The sequence below is a fragment of the Taudactylus pleione genome, unplaced genomic scaffold (assembly GCF_031769625.1).
Source record: "Taudactylus pleione unplaced genomic scaffold, aTauple2 ptg000012l, whole genome shotgun sequence".
NCBI lineage: Eukaryota > Metazoa > Chordata > Amphibia > Anura > Myobatrachidae > Taudactylus > Taudactylus pleione.
Genome location: NW_028284415.1, coordinates 13,288,615 through 13,316,471, shown reverse-complemented (window position 1 = coordinate 13,316,471; position 27,857 = coordinate 13,288,615). Strand labels below are relative to the sequence as shown.

Here is a 27,857-nt window from a genome sequence, read left to right as displayed (position 1 = left end):
ATCCCTGATGTGCGCACCCTTTATGCAAGGCGTTCTGCAAATTCAGCCGCCGTTTGTTCCACCTGTGGCGCCTTGGGACTTGGCTGTGGTCCTGAGGGCTCTCCAAGGACCACCGTTTGAACCACTGGGCTCAGTGGATCTTAAATGGCTAACAGCTAAGACTGTTTTCCTTCTGGCCATAGCTTCGGCCAGACGGGTTTCTGATTTAGGGGCTCTCTCTTGTAGACCCCCTTTCTTGATTTTTCATGGGAACAGGGCAGTGCTACGCACTCGTCCTGAATTTCTTCCTAAAGTTGTTTCCCAGTTTCATGTTAACGAGGAAATAGTTGTACCGGCTTTTAACTCACCTGGCCTTTCAGTGGGTGAGGCCACTTTGGATGTTGTGCGGGCCTTAAGGACATATGTTGACCGCACTTCTTCGTTTAGGAAGACGGACGCCTTATTTGTCCTCTATGGCTTCCGTAAAAAGGGTTGGCCTGCTTCAAAGCAAACTTTGGCAGCCTGGATCCGTATGGCAATTTCTGAAGCTTATCTTCATGATTGCCTGCCGGTTCCTTCTTCTGTGAAGGCTCATTCCACTAGGTCTGTGGGTCCTTCGTGGGCAGCTCGACGTGGTGCCTCTGCAGTCCAGATCAACAAGGCGGCCTCGTGGTCCTCTGTCCATACCTTTGTGAGGTATTATGCGTTTGACACCTTTGCCTCTCAGGATGCTTTCTTCGGGCGGCGGATTCTCCTTTCAGCACAGGAGCGTCCCCACCCTTAAAGGATACTGCTTTGGAACATCCCCAAGGTATCCTGTGGATACCCTATCGACCCTGAAGTCGAAAATATGAGATATGGTAAGAACTTACCCTTGTTATCTCTATTTATACGAAGTCCATAGAGGTCCACAGGACTCCCGCCCTGTCGCACTTGTGCTGCAGATGGGCTTTGCTCTGGTCACCGGTTTTTCCGTCTCCCTCTGGTGAGAATGTGATTCTTGTGTGTCCAGATCTTTTTTCTCTCTTCCTTCTCCTCCTCCGGCCTATGGCTTGGTACGTAACTGAGATGCCTTGGCTCGGGGGCGGGGTATAGGAGGGGGACCCTAGTGCATCCTGGGAGGCTGAAAACTTAACTCTATGGTGCCAGATGCCTGACGTCATCACCTTTACCCCAAGGTATCCTGTGGAACTTTATGGACTTCGTAGAAATAGAGATAACAAGGGTAAGTTCTTACCATATCTCATATTTTTAAGGGCCCAAAAGTAATGGGACTATCATCTCAAAAGCTATTTCATGGACAGGTGTTGGCTATTCCCTCGTTATTTCATTATAAATTAAGCAGGTAAAAGGTCTGGAGTTGATTCTAGGTGTGACATTTGCATTTGGAATCAATTGCTGTCAACTCTCAATATGAGATCCAAAGAGCTGTCACTATCAGTGAAGCAAGCCATCAATTGGCTTAAAAATCAAAACAAACCCATCAGAGAGATATCAAAAACGTTAGGTGTGGTCAAATGAACTGTTTGGAACATTCTTAAAAAGAAAGAACGCACCGGGGAGCTCAGCAACACCAAACAACGCCAAAAGACCCGGAAGACCACGGAAAACAACTGTGGTGGATGACAGAAGAATTATTTCCCTGGTGAAGAAAAACCCCTTCACAACAAATCAAGAACACTCTCCAGGAAGTAGGTGCACATGTGTCAAAGTCAACAATCAAGAGAAGACTTCACAAGAGTGAATATAGAGGGTTCCCACAAGATGTAAACCATTGGTGAGCCTGAAAAACAGGAAGACCAGATTAGAGTTTGCCAAACAACATCTAAAAAAGCCATTACATTTCTGGAACAACATCCTATGGACAGATGAGACAAAGATCAACTTGTACCACAGTGATGGGAAGAGAAGAGTATGGAGAAGGAAAGGAAATGCTCATGATCCAAAACATACCACCTCAGTGAAGCATGGTGGTGGTAGTGTCATGGCGTGGGCATGTATGGCTTCCAATTTAACTGGTTCCCTTGTATTTATTGATGATGTGACAGCTGACAAAAGCAGCAGAATGAATTCTGAAGTGTTTCGGGCAATATTATATGCTCATATTCAGTCAAATGCTTCAGAACTCATTGGACGGCGCTTCACAGTGCAGATGACAATGACCCGAAGCATACTGCAAAAGCAACCAATGAGTTTTTTAAGGCTAAAAAGTGGAATGTTATGCAATGGCCAAGTCAATCCCCTGACCTGAATCCGATTGAGCATGCATTTCACTTGATGAAGACAAAACTGAAGGGAAAATGCCCCAAGAACAAGCAGGAACTGAAGACATTAGCAGTAGAGGCCTGGCAGAGCATTACAAGGGATGAAACCCAGTGTCTGGTGATGTCTATGCGTTCCAGACTTCAGGCTGTAATTGCCTGCAAAGGATTTGCAACAAAATATTAAAAAGTAAAAGTTAGATTTAGGATTGTTTAGTTTGTCCCATTACTTTTGGCCCCTTAAAAAGTGGGAGGCACATATAGAAACTGTTGTAATTCCTACACCGTTCACCTGATTTGGATGTAATTACCCTCAAATTAAATCTGAAAGTCTGCAGTTAAAGCACTTCTTGTTTGTTTCATTTCAAAGCCATTGTGGTGGTGAATAGAGGCCAAAATATGAAAATTCTGTCAATGTCCCAATATTTATGCACCTGACTGTATGCTTGTAGTTACAACAAACTATGGGCCTGATTCAGAGATTTAAACAGTGTCGATATTTACGCATATTGGGCAATTTTTAGCCATTGTGTATGCGTGAAAGCTGTACTGTGCACGCGCAGTGATTGCTTTGCGTTTGCGCTCACATAAAGGATTCACTCGCAAAGTGAGTGACAGGTAGTCAGCGTTAGGGGGAGGTAACGGGGGGTGGCTAGATAAAAGCAGGCATGCCGGGACCATTTAAACGCTGTTTCATGGGTATGCACAAATTAGACATTGCCATCTCCTATACAGCATGAGAGCTTTCTGCGTGTCAGGAAGGTATCGGTATGAAATACCGCCAGCCACATGGCCTGCGGTTCGATTCCCGGCAGCGCCTGGCCGACCAAAGCAGAGTTCCCGGCAGCGGAAGCCCGACAGCGCTGGAAATCCCGATCGTCGATAGGTAAGTACTGACTAACCTAACCCCCTAACCCTCCTTAGGAGTGCCTAACCCTAATCTCCCCCCCCCCCCCCTCAAGTGCCTAACCCTAATCCCCCCTCTAAGTGCCTAACCCAACCCCCCCCCCCTTCCCTGCTGCCTAAACCTAAGTCCCCCGGGGGGTGCCTAACCCTCCCTCCCCCTAGCCTAACCCTCCCGGGGGGGTGCCTAACCCTAAGTCCCCCCCGGGTGCCCTAAACCTAACCCCCCCCCCGCGGCTGTCTGCTCGCGGCGCCTGGCATCCCTTCGATTGGGATGCAGGGCGCCTGTCTCCCGGTGTCAGGGAAATGTCAGGTGTCTACATCTAGTTGCCCAGCATTTCCCTCTGCCGGGATATGACAGTCGGGAAGCCGTCTGCCGGTATTAAGGCAGCCCGCTTCCCAATTGTATACCGTCAGGAGAGACTGCCCGATCTGCATCGATGTGTTTACGCTGTTGCACGTCATCGAACACATATGTGAATGCAGCTGTGGGTGCCCCTATGCCTGGGGAAGCTTTGGAAGACATTAGCATATTTTCGCAAGGCGATCCATAAAATTGCATTAGAGTATATCTCAGAATCAGGCCCTATCTCTGTAAATAATTTTACAGGCAAAATAGAGAGGTTGTGCCACTGACTTGGCCATTGAGGATACTTTAATGATATTCAGATATTTTCATAATGTAATCTTGAATATGTTCTGGGCACAGTTCTTTTGAGACAGAGCTTTAAAATTGTATAAGGAAGGGAAACAATATTTTATGTGGCACGGATCTTCATTACGAAATCTAAGAATAAGTTATTATTTATGTATGAGAAAAGTACATTAACTATATTTGTATCTATTAAAAAGTTATATCCTCTGTATGTTGAACCCTTTCTATGTAGTAATGTACATCATGTCATCCTTTCCAACTAGAGGAAAGGAGGTTCTATCTGCCAAACAGTGAGCTTTATGTAGTAAGGGCAATGGTGATATGCACTGGGCTGCCCAGAGAATTGGTGCTGCCTGATATTGGAGGGAATTTCAAAAATTACTTTTATAACTGTTTTAGCATGCAATACACAATTACAACCACATATATTTAGAATACCTTCCCCCAAATATATTCCTTGTCTTGTTTACTGTTTGCAGGATGACATCATGATGCCACAACGAGTCAGACTTCAGTATGAGGTTGCATGTCGTCTACCACAGAGTGTGAGTACTCCTTGGCCCTTTTATACTGCACTGTTTTAGACTTTCTTGGAGGGTTGGATATGGGTTGCCGGAAGTCGGGACTAACATGCCGGTATGTTAGCCCTGTCTGGATTCTAACTGCCAGGATCCCGACATACTGACACATGTTGGTCAATATGCTAACCCTCCCTTCCTAGTGCCTAACACTAACCTTCCCCACTAGTGCCTGAACCTAGCCTCCCCTTCCCCGCACCCTAAATCTAACCCTCCCCCCTTAGTGCCTAACCCTAATGCTCCCCCTAGTGCCTAACCCTAACACTCCCCATACTTACCTTTGGGATCCGACGGTCGGTATTCTGGAGCCGGCATCCTGACTGCTGTTGGGAGTTCGTCGCCGGTGTTTAGACCGTCAGCATCCTGTCAGCTGGGATGCTGACTACATCCCCTCTTGGATATGTGTGAATGTCTTTCAGTGGTGAAGTTGTAGCAGCTTAATTGTTGATGAGGTAAAACAACCTCCGAAAGTCATACTGTGATTAATTAAATGCCCTTGTAGAACTCCTGTTTCTGTTTTTTACCAAATATAATTTGGTGACAAAACTCTTTTTACTATTGGACCGTTAACACAACAGAAAGCATAGCTAGTATTTGTTACTAAACCTCACCAAGAGAAAAGGTGGGCCCATTTTGTTAGCGTGAGGGAGATTTGTGGTGAGTGCGCTTAGCAGACATTACAAATAAGTTACATTTATTATTATTATTATTATTATTATTAATAATAAATTTCTTATATAGCACAGCATATTCTGTTGTGCTTTACAATTCGAAGCAACACTAATAGAACAAAGAATAGAACAAAACTGGGTAATAACAGACAGACCTAGTGGTAAGAGGGCCTTTTCATTTAAATGTAAGCTAAAACATTTGGCCATAGCTATGGGCTGCAAAACATGACCTACAGGGTGGTGTGATGTACACTTCGCCTAGCAGTACTATCTTAATGTGAGGTAAGCAACCAGTGGAACTGCAAGTCCCAGCATGGATTTCTATATAAATGTTTGTTGCAAATATCACTGTATGGTATTCTTTAACCCCTTTTTTTTTTTTTTTTTTTTTAAGTCAGTAATACAGAAATATATCTGTTTGTAATCTAGTGTGTAATGGACATTTTGAGTCAATAACTGACCTTTGGGGCAGCGGTATAAAATGATTGGCAACCTGCAGACTCTGCCTCTATACTCTAAAACTGACATTTAGCATTCCATTCTCCATGACCAGCAAGGTGAAGTGTGGAAACTACCTCCCAATTGGCTGGCACTAAACACATAAATACCTCACAACATTCTTCAAAGAGCAAAGATAAGTAGACCTGGTTGAACCAAGAAGAGAGATAAAGGCCAAGTTATTTTTGCATACACATTACAAGGGTCATTCAGAAGCGCATAGCGCACATTTTTTTAAATTATTTTAATCACCAGCAATAGTCGGCGGCAGAAGTACTTTGTGCTTGAGTATTTGCTTGGGTTCTTCAGGAGGTGTTATTTTTGAGGTATTTCTTGTTGCCAGAGTACCTTAGGAGTAAATATTTACTTCATCAAATAGTTTTTCCTGTTAAAAAACAAAACAAAGTATACAATATATATGTATATATCTATATATCTAATAATGTGTATGTATGTATGTGTGTGTGTGTGTATGTGTATATATATATATTATATATCCACAAATGGCGCCACTCATAGGACTTAGTTCTCGGTTAAATCGTCCACTGCTATATCTATTACACTGCAAGTGTGTGGAGGGCACCCGGGCAAGTATCCATTTTTGTATGGGAGTGGCAGTCATATTGGATTGTGTGTGTGTACCGCACACATTTTTAATTGCATTTTGCATTTGTGTGCTGCAATCATATATAAGTTTGTGTGTGTATGTATGTATATATATATATATATATATATATATATGTGTGTGTGTGTGTATATATATATATATATATATATATATATATATGTGTATATATGTATATATATATATATTCATAACATATGAGACCAACGTTTCGGGGCCGTGGCGCCCCTTTGTCAAGGCCCCGAAACGTTGGTCTCATGTTATGAATAGACATCGTTGATTACTACAAATCCCGGAGTGCCGCTGTCTTTTTAATTCTGTGCATCATTTTTACGGAGGGCACCCTGGTCCAGTACCTGTTCAAGCGGAGTGCCGGGCTGTATTTCTATTAAATAAATATATATATATATATATATATATGTGTGTATACAGTGGTCGAAGTGGGAAGTTTGAAGTGGGGGTATTGAGAACTAGTGTATGTGCGTGCCTTAAAATGGGTGTGGTCAATGCATCAGGGGGCGTGGCTATGCGACAAGAGGAGTGTGGCCTCTCAAAATGAGGGCGTTATGCGTCCATCTCTCATTCTTTCCTTTTTTTACTCTCAAACTTTGCACCTCTCATTCCCTCCTTCCATTTCTCACCCTCTGCACTTCTCACTCCATTATTCCATCTGTTTGTAACCTCCTGCATCTCTCTCACTGCTTTCTGTTCTCATCCCCTGTACCTCTTACTCTCTCCTTTTCTCTCCCACTCCCTATAGACAGTCGGTGAATGCTAAAGACAGGTCATACAGCGCTCATAGATAGTACATATGTACCATACTCATTACCTGACTCACTGCAGCATGCCTGGAACAGCTGGAAGAGGGTGGATCTCACAGGCTGTACAGAGGCCATGTTCGTATTATGACCTGTAGCCAGCAGCGCAGCGTTATATTATCCTGCAGAGAGTCAGCAGCGCCGCTGTCTAGAGGACAGCTCCAACTTCCTCCTGCTGCTGCTGCGCACACACACATAGTGCCGGCTTGTAGAGTAACTAAAAATTCAAGGGCGGATTCAATTGAGCACCATGCTGATTTGAATATCTCCGGGACCTCCCTCCCGGGGCTATTCGCCACGCTGTTTGGTCCAACTAAAGGATTTCATCTTGCCCTGAGGGTGCGAGGAGAAATCTGACAAAAGTGCTGACCGCGCGGCTGTTTTCCTGCTTAGCGCGGTGCTAACAGCCGGCACTTTAGTGGAAGAATGGCGGTTCTCGTGACTAAACATCCATGTTCAGTCACGAGAACCGGCATTCTCCAACTTAACTGGCAATTGTTGGATCAAAAAAACACAACACATTGGCACCCATAGGGAAAAAATACAAACACATTGGCCCCACAGAAATATATAAATCACAAAGTTTGCATGAACAAAAAATATGCACACACGTTGGCACTCATAGGGAAAAAAAACAAACATATAGTCTCCCACAAGGAAATAAATAAATCATGTAAGCTTTGCATGAAAAAAAAAAAAGAAACACATTGGCACCGTACAGAAAAAAATAAACACATTTTCAAATTTGCACTGACCGCAGCTGCGATAATATGCTAATGCTTGACAAAGCTCAGCCAGCATAAATGCGCCCACTATTGCTTTCTCACATCTGTTTACTGTTGTTCTCCTGCGTAAACATCGGTACCATCTACGCACATCAACCACTCACGCAGCATTTACAGCAGGTCTGACCTGCCGCAGACCCCAACTCTTTTCACACGCAGTGGTCTCTGAAGCTGTGTATGTAGTCCCAGTAACCAATTTATACACACCCAAGTAACGGCGTTCAAACGGTCAGGGACGCCTGGGGTTTTTCCAACCACTCCCCAATCATCACCCCCAAACGCTAACAGCCTGTCACTCTGCGATCACAGCGCACGTGCAGTGCCGCTTATACACATGCGCAATGTCAAACAATCACTCAATCTGCATGTGCAGTTGCACTTTCGATTGCTGCTCATAGGCCACACAGGAATTAAAACACATACAGGGGAATTCAATTATTCTGGGTGGTGCCTAATGTACTAGGCGCCCAATGGATTAATTCAAATGCTTCTCACTCAGGCAAGCATTATTATAAGTTTGGGTGCTGATACCATGAGTTTAGACAGGTTTAACCGCTATGCGTGGCTAAACCCAGTGCTTCTGGATGCTTCAAAAGTAATGCATGCCCAAATAAAAATATATTATTATAGTTGAGTGCCCATTACTTTAAACATCTCCCAGTGGAACTGAATTACCCCCTTAGGTTTTGCAAGAAGAATTCTAAAATTAAAAAAAAAAAAAAAAACACACAAGCCGTGCATAAAAAAAAATAAATACTGTCCACATTGGTGGCAATTCAATTAAACGTGATGTGAATAGCACTGGGAAACAGGAACTATTCAACCATTTCCCCCGCCCCCTACTCTTAAGGCCCCCATAAATCAGCAATTGATTGCAGCAATTTGCAATCGATTGTTTATAAAAATCTTTCCCTTTTTCAATCGATTGCAGATTGCAGAATTGCCACAATCGATTGAAAAAGGGAAAGTTTTTATACACAATCGATTTTAGTAGGGAAATGCAAATTAGTGCACCTTGAGCCAGGTGTTTAGGTTCGCTAACCAGTATTTTCAAAATAAAGTGCCTGGGCGATGCTGTTAGCGCCTAACTATATTTAAAAACAGCATGGTGGATGCCACTTTAGTTGGATTTCTACTCGCACCCTCTGGAGAGTGCAAGCATAATTCCTTAGTTAGGTTTAATAGTGCTGTCAATAGAATAGCTCTGGGACCAAATTCCCAGTGCAATTCAACATCACAGTTAATTGAATTGCCCACAATAGCACCAATAGGAAAATAAAGAAAGACATAGGCTACAGGAAAATAAAAAAAAGACACACACACATTGGCACCGATAAGAAAATGTTGTGGGGCACTCGGGTAATGAGGCACAGGATACGGTTAATATCCTGGCAAAGAGTATGCCAGCGTTTAGAATACTGGCGCCGGGATCCTGACACCTGTCAGGATCACGGTGACAGCATCCCGAAGGTAAGTAGCGGGGTTAGGGGGAGGGTTAGGCACTAGGGGGGAGTGTAATGCTGCCCATCCACTAGGCGATTAAATTGAGTGATTGAACGATAACGACATCGTTATCTTTCAACCGCTCATTAATTGTTTGAAGATCGTTCATAAAATTTCTAAAACGACCAGTGATGCGTGCTCCCGCTGGTCGGTATTGGACATCTATCATCGTGCAAACAAGCTGGTCAACCTGACGATATCGTCAGGTTCAGCATGTTTGGAGATGATTGATGAGCCTGCACTGAACGACTGCTCGTTCAGTGTAGGCTCATCACAGACTGACAAATGACTGCATGATTACAATGTCATAATCGCGCAGTTGTTTTCAGCTCGTCTAGTGGATGGGCAGCTTTAGGTTTAAGTTGCAGGGAGGGGGAGGTTAAGTTTAGGCACTAGGGGGGTAGGTTATTTTTAGGCCCCGTGGAGGGAGGGTTAGGATACCTACTGTCAGGTGTCGGTATCCTAACCCTGTCGGGATGCCGACGTCTGGATTTTAATTGCCAGGATCCCAAGCGCTGGCATCCCGTACCCAACCCTGAGACAAACAGGGGTGGCGAGGCACACACTATGGGGCCCATTTATCAAAGTTAATTTGAGGTAAATTCCCCGAAAACACATGTTTTCGGGGGTTTACCTCAAATATTAAGTATCCCCCTGATGTATGAAAGAGGGACCGTAGCAGGTATCGGAGATAGGTTTCTATGGGGGAGGCGATGCTGCCAAATGTATCAATATCGATATTGGCCCCAGCAGCTAACGCTATCTAAAGATAGCGTTAGCCGCTGTAGTCTGTGGGGACTTACCGTCTCCCTGCATGTGCCGGATAGTACATTCAGCCAGTATGATCGCATTTTGCAATGCGATCATGGGCGGTACTGGATGCCGTGATCGCATTGCAAAATGCGATCATTAATAAATGGGCTCCTATATCTAAAATCTTGTATTACTCACCGTTTGTTGCTGTCACATAGCTGAGGGATCTATCCAGAGCATTGAGGCAGGGAGAAGTGCAATGGCACCAACAGCAGTACTAGGAAGGGGGGAGGCCTTCCCCCTGCAGTTGAACCAGCTTCAGGGCTCCTTCAGTCAGCTGACAATCCCCCTCACCGCGGAGGCCAGTATGAGGGGCTGTCACAGAAACCAACGGGGATGGGCACATATGCCAAACACATGCAGCAGGTAATGTGGATGTTGCTGCAAAGTCCTTCCGCTGGGGGCAGGCATCTAGCAACGCAGGTGGGTGGGCAGGAGGGTGGCAGTGGTAAACTGTACATGGTACAAGCCTGTTGGACTCTGCAGCTTGGATGCTGCAGACACCTTGAGAAGGAGGACGGCTGCGGGAGTCCAGCACGGGGGTCCAGCGCATGTAAGCTGCTGACGGAAACTCAGCAGACGTGAGCAGCATTCAAGGGCCAGAAGTCTAACCAGCTGGGTACGGATGGCACATGCGGGCGGATGGGCAGGAGCTGCACTGACTGACAGCCCAGTGTTTTCACTGAGCCAGCCACACAGATACACACTGCGGCTGGCTTAGGCCTAGGGGGCTGTCCTAGCCGGCAGAGACCAGCGCAGCCCTCACTACACCCGGCACACGCAGGGACGGTACAGACCTGTTGAACTCTGCAGCTTCGTTGCTGCAAAGACCTTGAGAAGGAGGACGGCTCCGGGGGTCCGGCGCATGCAGACCCTGGGCTGACACCCAACAGTCGGGGGCCAGAAGTCCAACTATTTCTGAGGCACACGCCAGACTCCAGCGGGGGACGGACGGCACATGCAAGCGGATGGGTGGGAGCTGCACTGACTGACAGCCCAGTGTTTTCACTGAGCCAGCCGCATAGACACATTACACACTGCGGCTGGCTTAGGGGCCTGTCCTAGCGGGCGGAGACCCACGCAACCCTCTCTCCGTTCAATTTGGAAATAAAAATCTTATTTGCTTGAAGTGCCGGTATGCCATACCGGCACACTTCGAGCACTGTGTATATATATATATATATATATATATATATATACACACACTCCACACACACACACACTAGATTTACCACTCTTGGATGTGCAGTCGCACTCTGATATACGCACTCCTTGATGTGCATGCGTATATCAGAACGCGACCGCACACCCGAGTGGTACATCTATCTTATAAAATGGTCCCGGTTGTGATTAAATAGTTCTGCATGGAGAATGATATAGGGTGAATCAGATGCAGAATAGGAGATAAAATTGTTCAGAATAGGCTGTTTGATTTGAATTATTTTTCATGAATAAACATTTGACTGGATAACAGTGTAAGTGAATCAGAGCTGTAACTAGACTTTTTGGTGCCCTGTGCCAGTGAGAGCATTGGCGCCCCCCCCCCCCCCCCCCTTCATTTATTACACAGGGACATAAGATAGTGCACCTGAAAAAGGGTCATGGCCTCATGGGTAAGGGCTAGGGAAGAGATAGGGGAAGCCAGGAGATGCTGGGGATAAAAGAAGAGGAAGCTACAAGTGAGAATGATAATAAACAGGAAAATGAACAGGCCCGAACAGCGCCCCCTGGCCTGCGGTGCCCTGTGCCACAACACTGGTCGCACCACTCTAGCTACGGCAAAGAAGTGAAAAAAATAGTTGAACATACAGAATAGGCTGTTTAACCAGTTGAACATTAATGACTACTGTAACTAAGAGTGGCTCATATTGGAAAGAAAATGTGTTGAACAGTGAATTGTACTGGCAGGAAGTGCTTAATGCTTCTTCAGGGCCAAGGCTGGCCTGTCTGCTCACTGTTTGCTCTGCTGGATTCTGAAGTGGCTGCTCAGGTAAGTCCTGTTCAAGTACCAGTCAATCTTTGGTGAGGACCGTACTACTTTTTCCATTTTTATTAAATGTTTCTGTATTTTGTACTGAATAAAACTGCATATATTTTCTGATACTTTGCTATAAATTACATTAGAGATACCATCACTTACATGATAGAATAATATTTTTAGAGATGGAAAGGACTACGTAGTAACTGCATCTAGTAAGTCATTTAGGCTAGTTTTAATGTACAGAATAACACATGGTATTATAGCATTATTGAGGTTATTATACCCATTTTTAACCGATACATTTTCAAATTACAAGAAACATTCATATATATCACTTAGGTTTTTATTATTTGCGATTGTAATATACCACTCCCTATTTGTATGCTTAATCTTCTATAGAGAATTATGACCTATTTTTAAAAAATGTGCCTGGTCTAGTTTACTATATAATCTAAGTGCGTGTACAAACCCAGGTGCAGTAGGAAAGTCTTCTCAGTTGTGAATCCGATGGAAACTGCAGCTCTTGGTGGATCAGCAGGGAACTGCCCGCACCTGTTCCATTGCTCCCTTGCTAACAGTTTACTGTTTCCCTAAGATTTACTAACTCTGCAACATCATCCTCCGTTTAATGGGTTACAGTTGTGCTCATAGCCAACATCTGGGCCCCCTGCATGCGTAAATAACTGATGATATTACAAGCTATAATACAGTATTTCCCAGTTCAGACTCAGTCACGCTCCTTTGCTGCCTATTGTGTTCTTGCCTTTTATTATGACTGTTTTGGAGAATATAGGCCTTATGCAGAGTTGAACACAACTCGGCTGTAGATGCTTCCACGTTGTTTGCATGGAAATAAATTTATATAGATACCTGCCTCTACAGTTTTACACATCTTTGTGGTCCGCCCACCCTTACCTGTACACTTGGGTGTGCTGCAACGTGTAGCCCACAGTTATACCGATAGCTCCGAAGCATGTGCACTGCAAAAACATGCAAGATATCCTATGCAAATGGGCATACATTTAGCTCTACATCAGGTCTGCAGCAGTTTATTACCATTGTTTCTCTACTATTACTTTTACTAATGAGTGAGGGCTGCTATACTGATCACATGGACAAGCTGTAATTATGTGTCATCCATTTCCTTTAGCACACAAAGAACTTGTATATACATATTATGTTAATCCAGGGAAATTTGATCAGCTTTCCCAATTGTTGGCACTAATGAGCTGATTCTGAGGTGTGAGCAAAGCAAAAAAGACCAAGTAACTTTGCACCTGGGTATAACCACGGTGCACTGCAGGTGGGGCAGATTTTAAATGTGCAAAGAGATTTTGATGTGAGAGGGGAGTGTCCAAACTCTAATCTAAAATTGCAGAGTAAAAATGAAGTTGTCCAGTATTTGTGGGCTACATGCAAAATCAGCCAGTATTTACCCTGCAGGTAAAAATAAAAAAAATAAATGAAATTGCACCCCTTGCAGTGCAACATGGTTTGTTTCAGTTACAAAGTTACTTGTTTTTTTTTGCTTTGCTCCTACCTTAGAATCAGCCCCTAAGTTTGGTATAACTGGGACCTCATCGTGCCAGACAATCCCAGTAATATTGATCCATATTACACATGAACTGTTATGGTGGGTACACACCTGACAGATATATCTGCAGATAATGGTCATTCATACACACAGAACGGTCATCATCTGGTTGTGCACCCGGTGGCCGGGGTGCAGGACCCAGCGGGTGGGGGGGCGTGTCCCCCCCCTTCCCGCGGCTGCCGCTGTGTGTACGAGCGGTCTGCAGACTGCCCGTACACACTTGTCAGCTGTGCAGCACAGCCAATGCGATATGTCTGTGAACAATGCAGTTCACAGACATGTAATGTTTACACACTGGCCGACGGGCAGCAGATACATTGGCCGAATTGATCGGCCAATGTATCTGTCAGTGTGTACCCAGCTTTAGTCTTTGACTGCATTAGTTATAGAGGCCTGTGACAAATCATATATTAGCGTTAGTGTGTGCAGGGAGCGGGTGGGGGGTTAGGGGTAGTGTGTGCAGGGAGCGGGTGCAGGGTTAGGGGTATTGTAGTGTGTGCGGGGAGCCAGTGGAGTGTTAGGGGTAGTAACTGTCCTGTGCCCAGTCCATGGAAGCGGTCTGTAATGCTGGAAAAGAGACAGAGAAGAACAGTATTCGGTCTGCATAGTCACTGCACATCGCAGTCCCGATCATAGTGGAGTGTTCGTGCACGAGCACTGTGATGCATGCGCAGAACGCAACAATCGGCCGATTGTGTGCATAATCGCAATAGCAATCCTTGCTGAATCAGGCCCTGAGTCTGAATCTGTATAAGAAGCAGCAGCAGTGGCTTTCTTCCATGCCAAAGTTCCGTTGTGCTTCATTCACAGACTCAGTCACACACATATATACAAGTGTCGCATATCAAATTAGTGTAGTCTCCTGATGCATCTTAGTCGTTGCGGCAAAAAATTATTTTCAGGCAGAAAAAACCCTTGATGCAAGCAGAGTTGCCGGGACCTGGCATCTCACTGACGCCAAATATCTCGCGCCTTATGGCTAATTGAGGCTAGGGGGTAAATTTACTAAGATTCGAGTTTGGTTGAGTTAGCAATCTCTGGAGAGTTTGGGCATTTTTTCCACTCGCATATTTACCAATGTCAAACTCGGGAGAGAAATCTCCTTTGCTACAGGAAAATTCTGGAGAGTTAGCAAACTCTCTTCACTTCACCATCAGCCAAACTCGAGTAACTTTTCACTAAGGTGAGAGTTTCTAAACTCTCATGAGAACGGACAAAACTCCTGTCCAAATTTGTGAAATCAATTCACCTGCCTGTGAGCTGCAAGTTCAGCAGAAACATACACAGATCAGTGTGATTCATGTATGTTTCTGCCTGTTAATACTAAATAAAGAGTTAATTTATATAAAGAAAAATTATGTAGGGTCCTCCCCCAAAAGCATAATCAGCCCCAGGCTGTACAGCCAGTCCTGGTTCCTGAAAATACGGGGAAAAAATGAATAGGGTCCCCCCGTATTTAGGAACCAGCACCTGGCTGCAGGACCAGTCCTGGTTTTAAATATAAGGGGGGAAAATGCATAGGTGTCCCCTTATATTTAAACTAGCACCGGACCCAAACCGACCGGTTTTAATGTCACAGCCAGGAAACCCTATCTCCCCGGCTAAAGCATTAACACCCCAAGCCGGTCAGCCCAAGTCGGGGATCTCAGGGGAGGTGGGTCCTCCCTCTCCCGAAACCCCAGGCTTAGGCTGAAGCCCGGGGCTGTGCGTACGGGGGTAATATTGTGGGAAATAGTTCTAAACTATTGTATTTTACAGTGGAACTACAAGTGCCAGCATGCTTGTAGTTCCACAAGTGCCAAAGGGCAGGCATGCTGGCACCTGTAGTCCCACTGTAAAATACAATAGTTTAGAACTATTTCCCACATTATTACCCTTATACCTACAGCCCAGGGGTGTGGGGAAGAGCCCTGGGCTTCAGCCTAAGCCTGGGGTTTCGGGAGAGGGGGGACCCCTTCTTGGACGGGTTTCCACCTCCCCTGAGATCCTCAGCTTGGGCTGACCGGCTTGGGGTGTTAATGCTTTGGCCGGGGAGACCCGGTGATAGGGTCTCCTGGCTGTGGAATTACACCCCAGTCGGTTTGGGTCTGGTGCAGGTTTTAAATATAGGGGGACCCCTATGCATTTTCTCCCCCTATATTTAAAACCCTTTATTTTACAGGTAGACCGCACAAGCAGCCTTCACATATCTCACGGATATGTGCAGGCTGCTTGTTCGGGAGAGTTTGGCAGAGAGAAAACACTGCAATCTCAGGTGAGTAATATCATCTAAACTTACTACTTGGGGGAGAAATCTCAATCTGCTTCACCGTCGGAAAACTCCCTCTCAGCTAAACTCACTTCTTACTAAATTTGTGAGTTTCAGTAGCCTCAAATCATCCGAGTTTTGGCGATGCTTTTCGAGTTTAAAAAAAATCAACTCGATCAGACTCGAATCTTAGTAAATTTGCCCCTAGGTGTATGAGGATACATCTGTATATGGAGAGCTTCACTTGAGGCAACTGAATGTAATCTAGTCTTCAAGGAAAGTTATACAGATATACTGTATTATATTCTAATTCAGTATTTGTGCATATCTTATTACTATGATAATGATCACTTCCCTTTCATCATGCATATAGTCCTTTCTAAGCTACCCCTCTTAGGCTAGGTGGACTTCACTGGCATCATAAGGGTTACCTGTAGCACACACAGGAAGATGGGAGAAAAACAGTGCTCTAGAACGGTTCTGTATTTAGCTTGCTACAACCACTGAGAGCAATGTGGTTTTGTTGGTGTTAGAGGAAAAGCAATGAAAGCAACCCGCATTTCACCACATTTCTGTCATTGTTGTTACTTTAGTATAACAGCTTGAATTTGCAGGATTTTCATTCATGTAATCGTTTCCCCTTCCCCCATATATCTGACCTAAAGAGCATAGAGGACGCTGGATTTTCCTCTTTACACATTATCTTAAAAGCACTTGTCACACATAGTTGAAGCAGCAATTTTTTGGGCTCAGACACTGTATGAAAATGCCAAGCCTATGAGTGCTCTAGGAACCAGTGACATCACTGAAGAAATTTTTGACCAATATTAATGAGGCCCCTGATCCAGTAGCATATTGATTATATTGGTCTTGCATGGGAATATAGGAGATTCTTGCATAATCACTACTAGAGGAGGTGAGATACTGGTGTGGATTTAATGCATTAGAATATTGGGGGTTGGCTAGAGCACTGCATCTGGTGTTTTGGTGTGAATAATTTTCAGATTTGAAACCAAGGTATATGCAGGTGGTCAGATGTAATGTCTATCCAAGGGGTATCTCAGCATGTATCTCTTTCAAGGCATTTTGGCATTCCTGCCTTTATAAAGGATGTAATTTATTATTAGTATTGCTGATTTGCAAGGCTCTGCAGTATCGGGCGGTAGATAAAATAAAGAGCATACATGAAACAAGAACATCCATGTTAGTCAAAATAAATGCAGAAATGGGTTTAAACTGCTGTTGGTTCTGAAGTGCTATATTGAGAAATATTTTTGGTAAATGCTCCAGTACTACCTGTACCTTTTAAGATGCTAGTGGATCTGAAGTACTGTATTGAGAATTTTTTTGTGGTGTGCCCAGATCGTTTTGTAATAAACTGGTCCCCACTCATGATCTTTTTATCTCCAACTCCCTGAATCCTGGATTTTCCCTTCAGACACCACTTCTCTTGGTGCACTATCCTCTGGTGTCCTTGCCCTCTCTCATACCCCCGTTCCTTGGTGGTGTAGGGTCCTTCCATCCCCCTCCTGCTCCTTCCAACTCATACCTATAGAAACCATCCCTTTTATTATCTTCCTTTGAGGTTTATGCTATTCCAACCTCTTCACCTACGTGTAGCTGCCATCTATAAGCCTCCTGGCCCTATCTCCAAATTCCTTGACAACTTTTCTTTCTGGCTCCTCCACTTTTTTTCTTAGACCTTCCATGCCTAATCTTAGGTGACTTCAATAACCCTATCAATGGAGATAAGTTCAATATCCCGACAGCGGGGATTCCAGCGGTCAGAATTCTGATGCCAGTATCCCAACACTTATCGGAATACCGGCGCTGGCATCCCGAAGGTAAGTAGCGGGGTTAGAGGGAGGTTTAAGGGTTACGGTTAGGTACTATGGGGGGAGGGTTAGGTTTAGGCATCTGGAAGGGAGGGTTAGGTTTAGACACTAGGGGGGGGAGGGAGGGGTAGGGTTAGGTATACTTACTCGAGCCGTCATGATGGTAACCTAGTCGGGATGTCGGTGTCAGGATTCTGACCACCAGAATCCCGAACGCCGGCATCCTGTACCCAACCCCCTATCAATGATCCCATTGCCTCTAAACTACTTACCCTCACATCATCATTTGGTCTCTCTCAATATATCCCTTCACCTTCCCATGTGAGTGGACACTCACTTGATCTGATCTTCACTCACTATTGTGATATATCTGACTTTACCATTTCCCCATTGCTTCTCTGACCACCATCATTTTGTTTAACTTAATCCCTTACTCCTCCTCCACCTCATCTCCCCAAGGTTTACCATCACCAAGTGTAACCCAGAGGCTATTGACACTGTCCTTATCCTCCATGCTCAACTTACTACTCTCCCCCATTGTCTCTCTCCTGTCCTGACCAAGCTGTGTAGCTATACAATATCTTCTTTACTTCTGCTCTAGACTATGTTGTTCAGACAGTCACTACTCACCTTCAAAGATCCATGCCTCAACCTTGTCATTCCAAATGCATCAGATTCCTGCAGAGCGACAGTGGAGGAAATCGCGCTCCAATGTGGACTTTCTCAATTTCATATTTATGCTCTTGATCCACAGTGCTGCCCTTTCCCTCTCAACAGTTTTATTTCATTACCCTTATCTCCTACTGTCATCTATTAGACACTTTTTAACTTCCTCCTCGCCTCCCCTCCTCACTTTCTGCTCTTGACTTCGCCACCAACTTCACATCTAAAATAGAATCCATCTGTCAGGACATTACATCCCACCAGTCCCTTGTCTTCCCCTCCTCTTCCATCCCAACCTACCTCTCCCCATTTTCTCCATCAATTTTACCAATTCTGACTTCCTTCTCCCCAGTACTGTATCTGGAGATAAAGTCATGGCCCTAGTCCAGTCCCTGCCCCTTCCACCTCCCCCTTGACCCAAACCCCTCCCACCTCTTCCGCTTCCTCTCAAATGTTGCCTGTTCCCATGTTGCCCGTATCTTCAATCATTCCCTCTCATGTCTCCCCCATTCATGATAAAAAAAACCCTAAATTTATTCTGTCACTCTCTCTCTCTAATTACCGCTCAATCTCTCTTCCCGTTTGCCAAACTCCTTGAACGAATTATCTACAACCGCCTGTTATGAAACACCAGAGTATTTGTATAAGACCCGTAGAGCCATGCTACAGGGGTCTTCTGCCTTATAACAGCCGCCCATTGTTCCTTTAGAGTACGTCACACTCACTGGTACTTAGCATGCCGCCACGTCTTGCACTGAGGACAGTAGGGACTTATACAATACTCTGCTCATCGCAGGATATGTTGGCTGCAGTAGTGTAATACAAGTTAACCCAGACAGATCCAGAGAGAAATGCGGATTCCACCTATGGAACAAGCACAATGCAAGACTTGATAGTGTATAATAGCAGATGGTTAATAAAACACTGGATATGTAAGATGCAGCTTGCAGTAACAACCACGGCAAGGATTACAATTACTGGTGCAGGTGTAATAGTAATCAGTGTTCAAGCAGAGTTAGTAATACACTTTGAGCAGGGTATACCAGTTTGCAGATAGTTATGAATTGCAGGTGTAATACAATCAGGGTTATATCTGAAGGGGTAAATACACGAGACAGGCTATAACAGCTAGCAGGTGTATAAGCGCTAAAGAAATGCTGAGGCTATAAATATGCAATTGCTCACGGTTTGTAGAACAAGATACTGATCCCAACAGACTGGGGGGCTCCAATACACAGACCAAGAAAAAGCCAAATGCAGGAAAGTCACCAAGATCAGGAAAACAGGATCAGACCAGAGGTTTCCACAGGATGCAGAAACTATAGTGTGCAGGGCTGGACGTCCTTTTAACAAGAACCTGCACCAATGGCAGGTTTCCTAACATACCAGCCCCCTATTATTAAAATTGGGTGCAGCTGCTGAGCCAAAGGCAGCCGGCGTCCTGGCTATTTGTCCCGACCGTCATGCCTTGCGACCGCCCGGCATCCCCATGTTGCTGTTCCCCATGTTACAAAACAACCAGCGGGACCATCGGCCCTAGCTTCTATGGAGGTGTGGCATCCCGGCTGCCTAGCAACATTGGCCCCGTGCCTGTAATGAGCCGTGACTCTAGCTCATAACAGTACACCCTCCCTTTAGGAGGGGATACAGAACCCCTAGATCCTAGTTTATTCAGAAAATCCTTGAAGAAGGCCCTTTTCAAATTGTCTGCAAGTAAATACCTTCCAGTTATCCATGATCTTTCTTCCGGTCCATAATCCTTTCAATGCACCAAGAAATGTACTTGACCTTGAACAAATTTGGAATTCTGTATTTTCTCCACCACATATTCTTAATGATCTTGGACCAAAACTGTAGATGGTGTACTAGGACGGAAAAGTTTGAATTTGGAAAAGAGTACAGGTTTTAATAAAAAACAATGAAAGGATTTGGATATTCTAATACATTTAGGCAATTTGAGGCGAAAGGCCACTGGATTTACCTGTTTATAATTTGGACAGGCCAGATGTATCTAGGCCCAAACTTCTGAGATGGCTGACAAAGTTTAATGTTGCGAGTGGATAATCACACTTTATCACCTACTTTGAACCCAGAAGGTCTACGGTGTTTGTCTGCAAAGTATTTAGAAAGAAAAGAAGCTTTGTTAATAGCCAAGTGCACTTTTTTCCAAATAACCTTGAGATGAGAGGTTCTGATTCAAGGACGCCCTACTAGGCAGAATTAAGGGAAATTAATATGCTCTGGGGTGATATCCATACACACGAAAAAATGGAGATATTTTAGTGGATAAATGGCAGGCATTATTGTAAGCAAACTGCGCTACCCGCAGATGTTCAGCCTAGTTATTGTGAAGTTTGGAGATGTAACAGCAGAGATATTGTTCCAGACATTGGTTAACCCATTCCGTCTGACCATTAGACTGCGAATGGTATCCAGAGGACAAACTGAGGTTGATATTTAATGAGAAAAAAAATGACCTCCACAACTATGCAATGAACTGGGAACCTTTGTCTGATACGATATCTGGTGGTAAGCTGTGTAACCTGAAAATATGTTGGATGAATAATGATGTATGATCCTTTGCATTTGGGATTTTGGTCAATGGAACAAAATGAGCCATTTTGCTGAAACGGTCCACCACTACCCAGTTAGTGTTGAACCCAGAAGAAATTGGCAAATCCACAATAAAATCCATGGAGATATATGACCATGGTTTGTTGGGAATAGACACAGGTAGAAGCTGACCTGTAGGACATATTCGAGGAGTTTTGTTCCTGGCACAAACTTCACAAGACTGCACAAATTCTTTGGTATCTCGACTGATAGTAGGCCACCATACATAACTGTTTAGTATTTCGTAGACTCCTGTCTCACTGCCTTTGATTCTTCCTACTCCCCATTTGATCCATTTCAATATAGCTTTTATCCTTTCCGCAAAAACTGCCTTCACTAAAGTCTTGCTGCCAAATCCAAGGGCCACTACTCTCGGCTCATTCTCCTTAACTCTTCTGCTGATTTTGACACTGTGGACCACCCTCTCCTCCTACAAATCCTTCACTCCCTCGGTCTGCCTGATATTGCCCTCTCCTGGCTAACCTCCTACCTCTCTGACCATTCTCTTTGTCACCTCTCTTGATTCAACTTCTCCCCCACTTCCACTACCAGTAATTGTCTCCCAAGGGTCTGTTCTTGGACCTCTCCTATTCTCCATTTATATATCCTATTTAGGTGAGGTCTTCAGCTCTTTTACCCTGCAATATCATCTCTATGCTGATGATCCTCAGATCTACCCTTTCCCCCACTCTCCTCACTCGTATCTCAAGCTGTCTCTCTGCTATTTCCTCCTGGAAGTGCCAGTGCTTTCTTAAACTGAACATGTCTAAGACTGAGTTGATAATCTTCATCCCCTCCCAAATAACCTCACCTTCCTCAATTTCATTTTCTATTTACAGCACCACATCTCCTTTAGCCCACAACTGCCCTGTTTTGAAGTGAACCTTGACTCCTCCCTCCACTTCAAACCTCACATTCAGTACCTTCGCAGTCCTGCCATTTCCATCTCAGAAATACACTATGTAGACAAAAAGTGATTGGACAACCCCACGCAAGCGAAATTATACCATTGCACACTAGTTCCAATTGGCCACTAATGTGGTGGTTTTGACAAGACAGTTTGTAGGGAGGCCCATTCACTTGCAGATCTATGGAAACAAGTGTTTTATCAGACGTTAATGCCACCTGTCTGTCTTCCATTCCCCTGTGTGTGTTAGGGTATTAGGTTTAGGGCATAGTGTTATGGTATTAGGGTTAAGTATTAGGGTGGGGGTTAGGGTAGGTGGACAGATACTCATGGCCTGGTCACCGAGGTCCTGCTGGGGAGAGTGTCCAGGATGAAGTGCAGGAGTCATAGGGTGTTTAGTAAGTAGTCTCCAGGATATGGAGAATGCAAGTTTTAAACTGAGAGACCAAAGTTTTTTCAAAGTGGTTTCACAGTAGTAGATTTCAGGTTGACTGTAATCTTGTGGTTTTACTTCTGTTTAGCTCCTGTATATCTCTTTTATAATACTTTAAATGTAATTATACTAACAAAATAAAAAACACTTTGAATAAGAAAAAACACAGCAACCTATTACCGGCTGCAGCCTATAAACTAATAAATAGTGGTACAGATGTGTGCTTGAATGATTGCATCCCATACCCTATACCCCCTCCCACCAGACTACCATAAAAATTCCACAACAAGCAAACTAGAAGTATAAGTAAGGAAAAACACAGGAGGTGTGTATGACAGGCAATAGTGCCGTCTCGCATACGCAAATGTTAGTATATGATGAGATCTTACCTGTAACTACATTGTCACTGTCAGGGCCGCCATCAGGGGGGACTGCCGGGACTTGAGTCCTGGTCCCGGACACTCGGGGGCCCGCCCGCTCCTACCCCCATGCCACCGCATAGTAAAAATGAGTTACTGACTTACAGTGACAGGCCCAACAAAGGGCCGCCCTCCCGCTCCGCCTACATACAGTAAGCTGCGGCTGGACACTCGGGGGGCCTGCCAGCTACTATCCCCTTACAAAAAAGTTAATTACTAGCCCGCTCCTATCAGAGCGCTGCAGCTACCCACCACTACCCCAAGTGGTTAGGTGGGAGTAAAGGGTGCCCATCTCCATCTGCCAGCCAGGTGGTTCAACTTAGCTGGGGGGGGGGAGGGGCCGGCCGGCCGGCATCAGCATCTTCTGCCTCCGTCACTCCGTGGCCTGTAACAGCTGAGCAGCCCAGCACTGGGGCGGGGCCTGGCTGCCTGATGACTCCTCGGATATTTATGCCAGTGATCTGAGGAGCTGGAAGCTGAGCCGTCTGTTTCATACACCTCTGATCACTGGCTGAGAACCGATCAGTCATCAGGATGCTCCGCCCCCTCCCCAGTCAGTGCGATGTTCTGCTTCTCCAGGGAGTGGGAGGGACCCTGGCAGCCAGCATCAGACATGACAGCAGCAGAGAGGAGCCAACTGCCAGGGAGAAGAAACAGAAGAATGAAGATGTCCTGGACGACTTTCTTTTTCAGAGTTGTTATAGGTAAGTGTTGGGGGAGGGGGGTGAGAGGAAAAAAGGGGGGGCACAGTGTGGGTGTGATGAGGGATTGTGGAGCACAGTGTGGGTGAGATTAGGGAAGGGGGCACTGTGGGTGAGATGAGGGAAGGGGACACTGTGTGGGTGACAAGACTGGTAGCATCTTACCTGTTGGGACCTGCTGATGTTTAAGAAATACTGAGATGCCGTGACAAAGGTTCTTAATGAACCGAAACGTTGGCAAATTAATTTGGTATGTCCTATTAAACTGATTAATATTGCAAACTTCAAGCCAAGTCTGGAGAGTGTCTTCCTTTCATCACATGATGATAGTGTAAATATATTAGTGGGTAACTATCAAAGCTACCCTGGAAAACACCCCAGCAATTGACACACACAAAAGTGAGAGTGCCGGACCCTTTCTCTATATATATATTTATATATATATATATATATATATATATATATATACACAGGTTGAGTCTCCCATATCCAAATATTCCGAAATCCGGAATATTTTTAGCATGACTGAGAAAGTGAAACCTTCACTTTCTGATGGTTCAATGTACACAAACTTTGTTTAAAGCACAAATTATTAAAAATATAGTATAAAATAACCTTCAGGCTGTGTGTATAAGGTATATATGAAACATAAATGAATTTCATGTATGTACACAAACTTTTTTTGATGCACAAAATTATTATACATATAGTATAATATGACCTACAGGCTATGTGTATATAAAACATAAAATCATTCTGTGTGTATATTAGGGTCCCATTCCCAAGATATTTAATTATTTTATGCAAATATTCCAAAATACGGAATATTCCGATATCCAAAATACCCCCGGTCCCAAGCATTTTGGATATGGGAGACTCAACCTGTGTGTGTGTGTATGTGTATATATATATATATATATATATACATACCGATGTGTTGGACCGGCACTCGGTCTATTAGTCCTGCTGTCTGTGTGCCTTTGCAGAAGAATGCATAAAGTAGAAGATGTGTTTACCCTCCGGGGTAAAAAACACAGCACGGCACTACAGGACTTAAACAAAATGCTATTTATTACATGACGTTTCGAGGTGCATAACCTCGTCCTCAAGTGAAAAATACAGAAATGAACAAATATACAAGTTCTACCTTATATCCCAGATCACCATGTGTAACTCGATCCGACCCGCCAACCAGGCACCGGACTGCAGCGTGGACCCGTGGAGCGGTGTCTATTGATGATGTACTTCTCTCAGGGGTGTTGGTTGCGTAGCAACAATAATGCTGACTCACGGCACCTGGCGGCTGTGGGATGGAATGTTAAAAACAATGAATGAATAATTAAACAAGTAAATATAGAGGAGATTCATACATAAAGTGTATTAATAACTATAGCCCAATATGCAAAAAACAAACATTACACTTGATACTAATGAATCGCAATAAAATGGCAGAAAAATTACGTCTATACTAATAACCCATATAAAGATAATATAATTTTTTATAAGAGATATATAGACGATATTCTGATCATTTGGCATGGACAAGAAGACTCTTTTAACCAGTTTTTATCATTTGTACCAAATAACAACATGAATTTGAAGTTTACATCCAACTTCAACAAGAGAACCATTGAGTTTTTAGATTTTGTTTTAATTGGTGAGGAATGTAATATTTCCACAAAAAATGTCATCAAGAATGTAGACACCAATAGTTATCTACACTATAAAAGTTGCCATCTAAATTAATTGGAATAAAATATACCATATTCCCAGTTTTACAGGATCAAACGTAACTGCAGCGACAAACAAATATGTAACGAACAACTGGAACAATACGCAGACAGAGATTAGGGAGAAGGAATACCCAGAAGAAAGCACTGGAGAAAACTGAGACATTGGATAGAAAGAATTTATTGAAATACAATAATAAGAAGAATGAAAAGAAAGAAAGTGTTCCCTTTGTCACTACATTTAATGGTCAAGAAAAAAAAAAGATCAAGGCATCCCTTAACAAGAACTGGAATGTACTTTTAATGGATCCAGTCCTAAAAGAGATATTACCCTCCAAACCACAGATCACTTTTAAAAAAAAGTAGGAATTTAAAAGACATATTAGCAGCAAGTCTCCTACGGAAAGAAAAGAAGGAAAGTATGGGTGGAACCCTGAGCTGCAAGAGGAGTTACAAATGTGGACTTTGCAATATATGTAAATACTTGCACCCAAAAAGAAAAACATTCACGGTCTCAGATGGAACAAAGGAATTTGCCATCAAATGTTTTATGAATTGCAACTCATCGATTATTTATCTTTTGGAGTGTACCTGTGGAATCAAGTACATTGGAAAGACTAAAAGAGTATTAAAACTACGTATTCAAGAACATATCAGAAACATCAAGAATAAAATAGAAGCTCATGCAGTGTCCAAGCATTTCATAACCAAACATAATTCAAACCCGGAAGAACTAATGTTCAAAGCTATTGAACATGTGACTTTTGGAGAAAGAGGAGGTGATTTGGGGAATCTCCTAGCCAGACGGGAGATGTACTGGATCTATGAACTTAACACAATGGCTCCAAAAGGTTTCAACGACAATTATGAAATTGCGCCATTCCTGTGAGGATTTAACAAGATGATTGACAAAAGGCATATTACTACTATACCAACATGACAAGCCCGATTGTGGGAACCCTGGTGGTTGATTCATGTTTTGGGCCTGATAAGTATCTGGGAGGGAGATCCCCAGAGAATACCTGGTGTAGTAATATAGCTATGGTGAACAGTGGACCTGAGAGTATCTACATTCATACCAGTATGCGTGTGCCCAATCTCGTCTGATCTTGGAAGCTATACATGACTGGGCCCGGTCAGTACTTGGATGGGAGACCTCTTGGGAAGACCTGGTATTGTAGTTACTTGAGTCCACAAAGGGCGAGTACATTACCCCTAATATAGATCATCGGAAGCTTCCATGTAAGCCATCGCAGAAGAAGCCAGACTATGCTAGAAGTTTCACACCTCTTTGTGAATCAGAATAAACTTTGAAATTACTTCTGGAAGACGACACTGTAACCCAATCACCTACCTCATCCTCAAACCTAAGGAATTCTTTGAACTGACTTTGGAGGACTACATTATAACAATATTAATAATAATCCTTACAACATCAGTTGATGAGAACTATTTATTTCCAAAAAAACTTTTTTCTGAATTATTCATACAAACTATTATAGTATGATTTTTCTCTTTATCCTATATATATATATATATATATATATATATATATATTTTTTTTTTTTAATTGCCTTTATTGTATTTTATTTTAAAACACACACATTGCCATGGAAACCCAGTGCGCATTTTTCCTCAATGCTGATATTCATTATGCATTTTGCTTAATTATAGATATTATGAACAAAACATTGAAATGCTGTCTCTATACGCTGGCCGTGAGGGAGTTAACAAGGGCGGATGCCAACCGCATGGATCCGCTATGTAAGGGCGGAAGTCACTAGAGCTTGTGCCACCTGATTAGAGGCCGGCCGAGTGCGTCATCGCGGAACAAAGCAGCCAGACTTGGTTGCCGGGACACACATGATGGAAGCACACGCGATGCATATGGAGAAGGCGGAAGCGCTCGCGCGATACCCGGAAGTGACGAATCGCTTACCACCTCGGACGGAGGAATGTTATTAGAAGAACTATTTGTTTAGAATAGATTTGCACCTTACTAGTCACATGTCTTTTTAATCAGCACTTCCACATAGTATGTATGGGAATTTGCCCTTTTGCAAGCTTAATTAACATATGCAGGGTTCAACCCTGACCCGGAAGTGATTAGTCCCTAATGATAGAAAGGGGGTATAAATAGATGAATTGTACAACCTAAACCCGTATCCCCATGAAGAAGTCCATAAGACGAAATGCGTTGGACCACATCTCTTGTTCTAGGAAAAGTGTTTTTCCGTTGATTCATGACTCAGATAAGCTATTACCCTTATGCAATTTGAAATTTTATTCTATTTAAATTGTAATGGCTATGTTTTAATCTCTCAATTGATTATCCCCATTTTTTATGTTATCCATTTTCCCCTTGTTTTAATTCTCTGAAATAAATTGTATATCACTTTTTAACTTTATTTTATTGGTATATTTATTGTACTACCTTATATGTCACAATATTTAGCACTATTGCACTTTAATATTAGCACTTTATATACTACATTGCACTTATTGCATTTTTTGCACTGATTAGCGGATTTGTCGCTCATGGTAAATTCCCCTATCTGTGTGTATATATATATATATATATATATATATATATATATATATATATATATATGTCCAAAAGCGGCACTCAGGGACTTAAGATTCA

General features: G+C 43.6%; 1 protein-coding gene and 1 pseudogene across 7 annotated transcripts in view; both read left to right on the top strand.

Moving 5' to 3' along the window:
- Positions 1-27,857, top strand: part of QTGAL (queuosine-tRNA galactosyltransferase) — a 567,623-nt gene that overhangs the window by 167,489 nt on the left and 372,277 nt on the right. For 6 of the 7 annotated variants that reach the window (XM_088468641.1, XM_088468640.1, XM_088468639.1 and 3 more), the window contains one exon: positions 4,278-4,343. The exons of the other annotated variant lie outside the window; for it this stretch is intronic. In XM_088468641.1, coding sequence (XP_088324767.1) covers positions 4,278-4,343 — 66 coding nt within the window. The remainder of the gene's footprint in view (positions 1-4,277; positions 4,344-27,857) is intronic. 7 annotated transcript variants of the gene reach the window in all.
- LOC148542480 (5S ribosomal RNA) lies at positions 26,279-26,397 on the top strand (annotated as a pseudogene).